Source organism: Phalaenopsis equestris, unplaced genomic scaffold, assembly GCF_001263595.1.
Source record: "Phalaenopsis equestris unplaced genomic scaffold, ASM126359v1 Scaffold000829, whole genome shotgun sequence".
Lineage (NCBI taxonomy): Eukaryota > Viridiplantae > Streptophyta > Magnoliopsida > Asparagales > Orchidaceae > Phalaenopsis > Phalaenopsis equestris.
In genome coordinates this window covers 178,657-187,721 of record NW_018165269.1, presented here as the reverse complement: position 1 = coordinate 187,721, position 9,065 = coordinate 178,657, and the positions used below count along the sequence as shown (strand labels likewise).

General features: G+C 35.9%; 1 protein-coding gene across 2 annotated transcripts; it reads right to left on the bottom strand.

The window, feature by feature from the left end:
• Window positions 1-6,233: 6,233 nt before the first annotated feature.
• LOC110031478 (gibberellin-regulated protein 12) lies at window positions 6,234-8,466 on the bottom strand. 2 transcript variants are annotated; one of them, XM_020734688.1, is made up of 4 exons: window positions 7,893-8,466; window positions 7,773-7,817; window positions 7,645-7,678; window positions 6,234-6,645 (listed from the first exon to the last, which is right to left on the bottom strand). In XM_020734688.1, exons 1-4 carry the CDS (start codon window positions 7,965-7,967, stop codon window positions 6,464-6,466), a joined length of 336 nt encoding a protein of 111 aa, XP_020590347.1. In that variant the 5' UTR covers window positions 7,968-8,466; the 3' UTR covers window positions 6,234-6,463. The 2 variants fall into 2 exon arrangements, with proteins under 2 accessions (XP_020590347.1, XP_020590348.1); XM_020734689.1 differs by having other exon boundaries at window positions 6,237-6,645; window positions 7,645-7,675; window positions 7,893-8,459.
• Window positions 8,467-9,065: the final 599 nt, after the last annotated feature.

Here is a 9,065-nt window from a genome sequence, read left to right as displayed (position 1 = left end):
TTTCAATGCTCTAATTGGTTGCCCATGGATTCATGAGCACAACATGGTTCCATCGTCTCTACATTAGTGCATCAAGTAGTACAAAGAAGGAAGAACATTACATCTAAGGAGATCTACAACCATTTTCAGTTCATGAAGTTAGTGTCCATGAAGATGCTGCCTACTATGCGCCTCTAAAGAAGACTGTCTTCTCTTGTGAGATTATGACAAACAAAGATAAAGATTCAGAAGAATCACAAAAAGGAGGACATTCAACTCCGCTTCAGCAATCTTCGACTACTCCCTTACAAAGAGATGGTGAAAGGCCTTTTAGTTCACGCACCCGAGGTCGAGGTCGGGGACGTGGACAAGGAAGGATCAATTTAATTATTGAACGGACTAGGCCAACTATCAACATTGATGATGAAGACAGTTCTGAAGAATGATGGCAAGACGGAAGAGACCTCAGTACGAGATATCCTTAGAAGATGCAGAAGAAAATGAACATGAAACAATGTATGATTGGATAAACCACTATGTGAATGTTATGACCCTCACTCTGATTCTCCCTCAAAAGGTCGAAAGTTTAGGGGTTAAGGAAGTCCGTAGTGTTGGTTCAAAGCCGATCAAATTTTATCGTGCTTCTACCTCTACTGAGCTTGAAAAACATGTAAATTTGGATGATGATTCTAATGAATTAGAGGAATTGCCTTTTGGTTACTTCTCTCCTTGTGTTCCAAAGTTAATTCAACAGAGACACTTACCAAAACAAATGCCAAAAGATAAATTTCAACTTTTTGAAAAATTATGGAATGGTAAAAGTCGAACTCCAAATTCAAAAGAGGGTCTCGGATTTGGTACAGTCGGACCAGTCGATGATTTTGATTTTGCATGGTTGTTACTAGTGAGTCAGATTAATCGACATTCAAAACTAAGGTTTGATAGTAGTGAACTAGAATTAGCCTAAGGGATTTCTTACCTCGTTTCTCTATGGGATCGATAATGGGGTTTTTAAAGAAAGTCATATATTACTTGAAATGATATGTATATTTATGTAGTACCCTCGGGTACTTTAAAGAAAGGTATTTGCATGTTTTTGGTTCTAGTTACAAGAAATGGACTTAAGCAAAACTGGTGCAATTTGGAGTCAAAACATGCAAGGAAGAAAATTTTGACCTGACACATTTCGATGTGTCTTTCTATGCTTAATCTCCCTTACATTTCTTACAATTTTTTTAATGAAATTACACTTTAAAGAAATGTTATTTTCATGGTTATCTTGTAGGTATACCAATCTGAAGCAAGGTATAACAATTTTGAGCAAAATGGAGCTAAAATGGGGCAAAACGGAGCTGAAACAGAGCAAAATAGGAGAAACGGTGGAGTTGCCTACAGGGTGGCACTTAGGCCCCAAATAACAGAGAAGATGGTGCCTAGGTGCCAGAAACGGTTAAGGGGAGGTTTCTGTGCAATTTCAGGCTATTCTGGGATGTTCTGGAAGATTCCAAGCAACCTGCACGCCCTATAGTAGTTCAATGAATCTAGACACTTCGAAAGGCTAGAGGTGTGTCTCTTGGGATGAAAGAGTGCTCTTCTAGTGAAGAGGTTTGTCCTTGGAAAAAGGAGGTGTTTGGTGTCTCTTTAAAAGGAGGGGCTTGGAGCCTCTCATGAGAGTCTAGAGAGGGGGGATTTTGGAGAGAGTTTTAGCATGAGTGTAGAGAGGAGATGGAGATGTAGATCTCCACTATGTCTGGAGAGATTGGTGAGGGATATTGAGAGATATGTGTAAAGGAATTTTATGAGCGGAACATGGATTGGGAGGAAACTTTGTTGGAGAGATTTTTATCTTTCTTTTACAGGAAAAATCTAAGTATTATATTCTTCATTATCTTGTAATTGTTGTAAGCACTATCTAGTGGATTTTATTTGATTTAATAAAGTTTTATCTTTTGTTTTATCAATGCTTTATGAGTAGTTTTCCTTACTCTTATCTTTTAATATGAAGTAGTGGCATGTGTAGGAAAATTTATTTTATAATAGAATAATTCTTATTTTCATGTGATGAGTAATATCTCCTTTGCTTCATTGACATAACTTAAATGATAATAGGTTATTTTAAAATTTGTTGTAAGTGAACCTAAGACGGGAGAGCAGTGATCTTGCAACTTGAGTGCACTCACATTGACCGGTTGGCTAGTAAACTTGTTTAGACGATAATGAAACTTTTAAGAAAATATTATTTAATGATATGTTTCTATTTGATGTTTCTAGGTGACAGATAGATGAAAAAAATTAATAGAATACTAAGCATACATATACACTCAGAAGAGGGTAGGTAGACATATGTTCCTTGTTGGTACATAATTTATTATATAATTTTATCAATTCTTATACTGCTTATGCAATTATCTTCATTTTACTTTTCTTTTACAATGAAATAGAAGTAATGTTTAGGAATTTAGATTTGTTCAGATCTTCTCTTATTTCATTAATGTGATGGTATTTTCACCAGCTCTTAATTTACTTTACAAACTGATCACTTGTAATGTTAAAATCTGTTGCAAAATATAGTGACCTGGAAGGGCTATGATTTCACCCAACTAGTGGGTACCACACTTAACTTTGGATAGAACCATCACAATCATCCAAGGGGAAGTGCAAATAAAAAGGAAGATAAGTTTTTATGGGTGTATAATTGATGTTTCTAGGGTGAAAAGCTAGATCCTTTACCAATTTGGGCTAATGTTGGAACTAAGGGTCCCTGATTAGCCTCCAGGTGGAGGGATAGTGGAACCCTAGAGTGAGAGCGATTATCTTCCCAACCTAACCACACAAGCTGGAACTAACTTTAGATTAGTTAATATTCTTTATAGACTCGAGATAGGGTAAGGAATAGGTATGCTCCTATTTGTCACTGACAACATTATATTTTAATTATTTCATTCCTACACATTATCTAGGTCATTGCACGAGAAGGGTAGTCTTTAACATCTCAAAATTCTCCAAACTAATTTATCTAATTAATTTATCCAGATAAATTATCTTTAGATTTAAGATTTTCATTTAGGAATAGTTATTAAAAAAGACCACTTTAATCGACAATCTAAACTAAGGCCTGATAGTAGTAGACTAAAATTAGCCTAAGGGATTTCTTACCTTGCTTCTTTGTGGGATCGATATTGAGGTTTTGAGGTTTTTAAAGAAAGCACTAAAAGAAAGCACTATATTACTTAAAACGATAAATATACTTACGTGGCACTCTTAATGTGTAAACTATTAATAAAAAATTCTAAATTTTATAACATATCGATCTTGCACGCTAGCCGCTAAATATAAATTGGGTTAAGTTTTTTGTCATCTTTTAGAAGTTAAATTACTGTGTAATTGTGGGTCAGGTCAGGTGCTCCCCCTCTTGTTGTTCTGTGGTTCGACTCAATCGGTATCGTTCATTTTTAATACATGGAAATAGACAATATCGGTTCATCGTCCCCACAGAACAATGAACCGAGAACCGTCCATGATCAAACCTTAAGGTCTCTCTCTACTCTCAACCAAATCACTTGGAGTTTGCTCCTAAACGTTCACCTAGTCGAGATGAAGATATTTATATGGCTAGGTGGACATGCATTACTGGTTTTCCTTATAAAAGACCAAACCAAGGGAAAATGTTAGGGATTTTGATCCATACCTTGCCACAAGAGGTGAGGCCTCAATTGGGCTTGACAGAGAGCTTCGCCTTAGTGTCACAAACCTACCCCTTGCTTCAATTTGGAGTGTGTATGGGCCTAAGTAGGACATAAACCAAAGGGTTCCATGGTTTGGTGTTGTAATGAGTTAGAGGCTATGGGAAGGCTCAATTTCGATTAGGGATAGTGTCTTAAGGCTAGGTGAAGTTTTTAACAAGTTGATGTCAGGACCAAAAATTGCTCTAGATTACAGTGGCAAAATTTGGGCGAGGTGATGGAGAGGAGGGCTTGAAGATGGTGGGGATCAATTTCCTACGTCAGACGGAGCACTTTTGCTATTGGGAGAAAGAGGGCTATGTGGCCCTGTGAGGAGTTTTGATTGTGTATGGAAGCTCTTGGTATGGGTTATTTATAATCATGACAGCTTGGAGTGGAGCTTGGTCGGGCATGTGGAAGCTCAAGTGGCTCCTCAAAGGATTTTCAGAGGGATTTCAGGTACTTTTGGGTGTGGGGAGAATACTTTTTCATTTCTCAATGTCTTGGCCATGGTTGTGTCAATGGAAGTGGAGGTGTCATGGGAATGAGCTTAGCTTGATTGGGGAGACCTCTTGGTGGGTGCTTAAGACCAAATTTGGCCTATCTTAGTTCCCTAAGGTCTGGTTTAGATCCCCAGGTGTTGGTTAAAAAAGCCATGACTAGGGTTCCATGTGTCCCCTTCCATGGTGAAAAGTGCTTGGTTTGTCATTTAGTGCTTGGACCTAGGTTAAATTATTCTAAATTTTTCTATGTCACCCATGCACCATGATGGGTCATGGTTGGGTTATGGGTGACCCATGTAGAATGGGCCATGGACTTAGGTTTTGGGTTTTTGGATTTTGGGCTAACCTAATATACTTGGGCTTAGTCCAAAGGTACAAGCCTTAATGAAATCTCACAATTTACCTAATTAAATAATTAGGTGATTTGGGGAAGTTGACCTCATGATGCCAATTTTGGCCCCCAAGTGGTTTGGTGTCTTGACCACTTTAGGTAGGGCCAAATTGTATGGAAATGGGGTCAATTGGTCAAGAATTGATCAAAATTGGGTTTAAGCCCAATTTTCCTTGACCACCCATGTTGCCATCAAGCCTTAGATGAGGTCAGGGATCAATTTAGGTAGACCCCCTTCCTATTGTGAATTTAGGTATGATGGTGGTCCCTAGGGTTCATAGGAAGGATTTATAGGGTTTTGGGACCCAGGGTATGTCTTACCTATAGGGAGGGGTGGCTTGGATCTACTACCAAGCCAAAACCTTAAACCAACTCAACCAGGGGTTGAGAGTTTGGGCTTGTCCTGATGAGGCCTAAGAGGGCATAACCCTAGTCTAGGGGTTATGTACAGGTGAGCGAGTGGACCCTCACAAAAGTAAGGTCAAAAGAAACATAGATAAATTACTAATGTTGTACACTTAAGACTCCTCTCTTTCTCTCTCTCGCTCGCTCTCTCTCTCTCTCTCTCTCTCTCACTCTCTCTCTATATATATATATATATATATATATATATACTTTTACGCCTTATTCATTGGTTGTGATTCACGGACAGATCTGGGTTCAACATATTTGACACTAGTCATTTCCCTTTATTATTGACTGATATTTCTTGATCAACACCTACTAACTGAAATTCTCATTCTGAAACCAATCATCACATTTCACCGACAATCATTGATCGGTGTTATTTCTTCTTCATCAACATCAACACATATGAAAGTAGTTTTCAATGGTCCTAGTAACTACATATTCTCACATTCTACAAGGATGAGAAATAAAAGAATTTTGCTAATTTTAAATCAAAACTAGTGAATCTATTATAAGCAAGTTGTCATTGTTTTTTCCGCTCAAATTTCTCATGTAAATCCCTCTGTAACTTTGTGTATGCAAAACATTTGTGTTAGTTTAAATATAAATTTATTCTATATTGCCACAAATTTTGAAGCACATCCCAAAATGTTCAAGGCTAATCACTATAATAATATTAAGGAGCATTTGCATATATACTACACAATTCTTATGCATTTATATATCTGACATCTAAACATTCATATTTACATGCATGACACTCAAAGTTTTGATATCACATCAAAAATACCATCATCACTATCTTCTTAAGAGTGAAATACCATTTTACAAGTAAAATACAAATCTTCACACATAGATCTATGACACCAAGGTGTCATAATTGCAAATATCAAACATTGGGGGTTAGATATGTAAATTGTGTGGTGTGTATGCAAAGTTCCCTAGTATTAATGCCATACTTTTATCTGTTATATGAAATAAAATCATCATACTCTCACAAAATGCTATAAACTATTTCACAAGTAAATCCCTTTACACATGACATCATAGAGAAAATATATGTGCAAGTTCCTAGCTTTGAAACATATTTATCTCATAAATAAAAATTAGTTTGATCCTGCGGAATTTACATTCAAAACAAAACATTCTTACGTGTTTATACATCTAAAATCTAAATCCTTATATTTACTTATAATAAACAAAAGATTTAGGTGCTGATTATGTAAATATATAAAAACTTTGTGATATGTACATAAATAAAAAAACGGTAAAGCATGAAAACAAGGAAACCAAACAAATCTTTTCAAAGTAGCAGCTGTTTTCTACAACAGCTAACAAATGCTTCAACGACAACTCAAAAAAACTGAGTAAAATAGACCCAAGTTTTGTTAATACAGTTCATATGAGCTGAATCATTCTTAATAGAGCACAGAACATTTAGAATTAAAGTTTGAGGTTAATCAAGGGCATTTTGGACTCCCACTCTTAGTCTTCCAGTTATTGTAGCAGGGACAGACCTCCTTGTGAGCATAAGTCCCAGGAGGAACACATCTGCACTTGAAGCAGCACTTCTGGCAGAAGAATAGGCAGGGCTTCTTGTATGATGTTTTGGAACACCTGTACTGGCATGCACCTGGGCACTCTTTGATTCATAGATTAAAAAAAAAAAATTCATTAAATTGATATATTCTATTTTGCAACCCATATGTGGGAATTATCAAGCTATACAAAAATATAGAAGCTAAACTTTGTTTGAATTTGACAATGCAGCTCTTCTATGATGATGAACAGTTCAGTTTTTTGTATTTTTTTTTTAAGCATTCTGAAGGCAGCCTTAACAGTTAGTGGGATGGATGAAAACATTTTTCAAGGCAAAGAACTCTCTATTTAAGAAAAAAAACAGAGAGCAAAGTGTCAAAATAGTCTCTTGACTCTTTATATGGGATCATTTTTGTACAAATTATTCCTATACTCTTTAAATTGGGGCTGAATTGGCCTCGTGAAGACTATTTCAGTTCATATAAACAGAATCTGGGGATTAAATTGACATTTTATAAACTTTCGAACTAATATGACCTCTTGCAAAGAGTCTATCATTAAAAAAAATATCTTGAAAAATTTTTGTAGGACCTAGAAATGGCTCTATTCTTTGATCAAATGAATGAACCATTATCATATGCTTGTGTTGGAGCTGGCTTGACTGCTCTAGCATGGTGAAATAAGATTCATCTTCTCAATTAAATCTTATATTAACTTAATTCTATAAGATTTCCAGCTACAGATCTCAAATGTCATTATTTTCTCATAAGAATCAGCAATGTGTGCAAAATTAATAATTATTACAGGAAAATAGGTATGATAGTTAGCAATTTACTAACAAAAACAACAATAAGCTTATCAGTAATCAAATAAAAGCTTAATTTCCATCTCAAAAGGGTTTCCTTAATTCCTAAATTGTTTTTGATGCAAAAATCATCCTACATTTTTGAAAAAGTTGAGGAAAAATATGCAAATATCATAAAAAAAAATAAATTTTTTTTGCTTTTACTATGCTGACTAAATGGATGAAGAAGACAAACTAATATTGATGGGAAAAGAGAATAACAAGCCAAAAATACGCAAATAGAAGGCTATGAAAAACCTGCTGCACTGAACCCAGAATGCTTGTGCTTCTGCTGCAAATAAACAAGCACTTCGTAAGTATATCATTAAGCTGTAAGATTAGGCCAATTTCCTCACTAGTACAAATTTCTGGTCATATTTACTTGCCTTTTTCACAACCAAACTCAACTCAAGTTCTCCATTTAGGATGTACTGACAGAATGAAATACAAAAAATTTTAGCTTAAAGTAACAAAAAGCTGAAATATTTAGAGGGTTGTTAGACTACCTCGGAAGCAGCCAATACAGCACAGGAGACAAGTAGGAGAAGGAAGAAGAAGAGAGAAGTGGCAGATCTTCCCATGCTTTTAGCTTACAAAGAAGCTCACACACACTCCAGAGCTCTTGATAATGAGATGAAGATAAACTAGTAAAGCCTCCACTAGCTAACTTTTGCTGCACATGTCCTTCACTTTTAAAAGACTGTAACTTGCTTTCTGTTCGCTTTAATGGATGGAAGAGTGAGGGGAAAGAGATAGATTTAGATGGATGGCAGGCAATAGTTTAGTTGGGTTGCTTTGAACAGCTCTAAGTAGAATTCAAAGCTGCAGTGGTTGGTTAAACAAGGACAGTACCTCTTTCTGTTGTGAAGCATTTACTCTCCCAAACTGTGGACTTTAGTGGCAGATTTCAAGAGGGAATCACATGGTATGTTGAATAAATTAACCAAACAAGATCTCTCTCGCTTTCTCTCTCTTTCTTTCCCCGTTCATTTACTAAATATGCCATTTACTAAAATTGGCCACCAAACGCCATGATTTACATGTTATTGTTTAGATCTCAAATCGAGCGCTCATTTTGGAGGAATCGTTGCACTGTAATGTACGTGCAGCACCACCGACTCTGAATTTTTCTAGGAACACGTCTCTACTTCATATTAGACATGAGCTCAACACAATTTGAAAAAAAAATTAGACAGCGAAAGTAGAAAATTATAAATATGCATATAATTCTATTTATACCTCGAAGTCCAAGCCTGATGCCTCTAGTCATGTCAAATAAACTTCTAACATTCGACAAAATCGAGCATCGGACTGCATCTAATATTTGTTGAAGTCGAGCGTCTGTAGTGCCTTATTTGTTTGTTGAAGTCGAGTGTCAAAGGTCTATCTTGCATTTGTCTAAGCTAAGTGTTATAGTTCTCTTTTGTTCACAAAGCCAAACTCACACCCACTTTAGCGAAAGTCATAAATTTCTTCATCGCAACCTGAGCAAGAGTGAAATATATTTGGTAAAGCCGATTCAAGTACTTCGTCAACTTTGCAACACTTGCATCGAAGCTTCTATTTGTCAAAGAAAAGAAGTCGAAGCCGCCCTAGTTTTGTAATTAATAACTTCTTTCTCTTTAGTGAATTAAAATTTATAAATCTATCCTTATTCTAATTTTAAAAGTTAAATTTTA

Excerpts from the sequence above, each read along its gene's own strand:
- LOC110031478 (XM_020734688.1), bottom strand. The coding sequence starts at position 7,967 with ATGGGAAGATCTGCCACTTCTCTCTTCTTCTTCCTTCTCCTACTTGTC. Across the intron at positions 7,679-7,772 it reads TGAGTTTGGTTGTGAAAAAG|CAGAAGCACAAGCATTCTGG; the intron begins GCAAGTAAATAT and ends GTTTATTTGCAG. Across the intron at positions 6,646-7,644 it reads TTCTGGGTTCAGTGCAGCAG|AGTGCCCAGGTGCATGCCAG; the intron begins GTTTTTCATAGC and ends TATGAATCAAAG.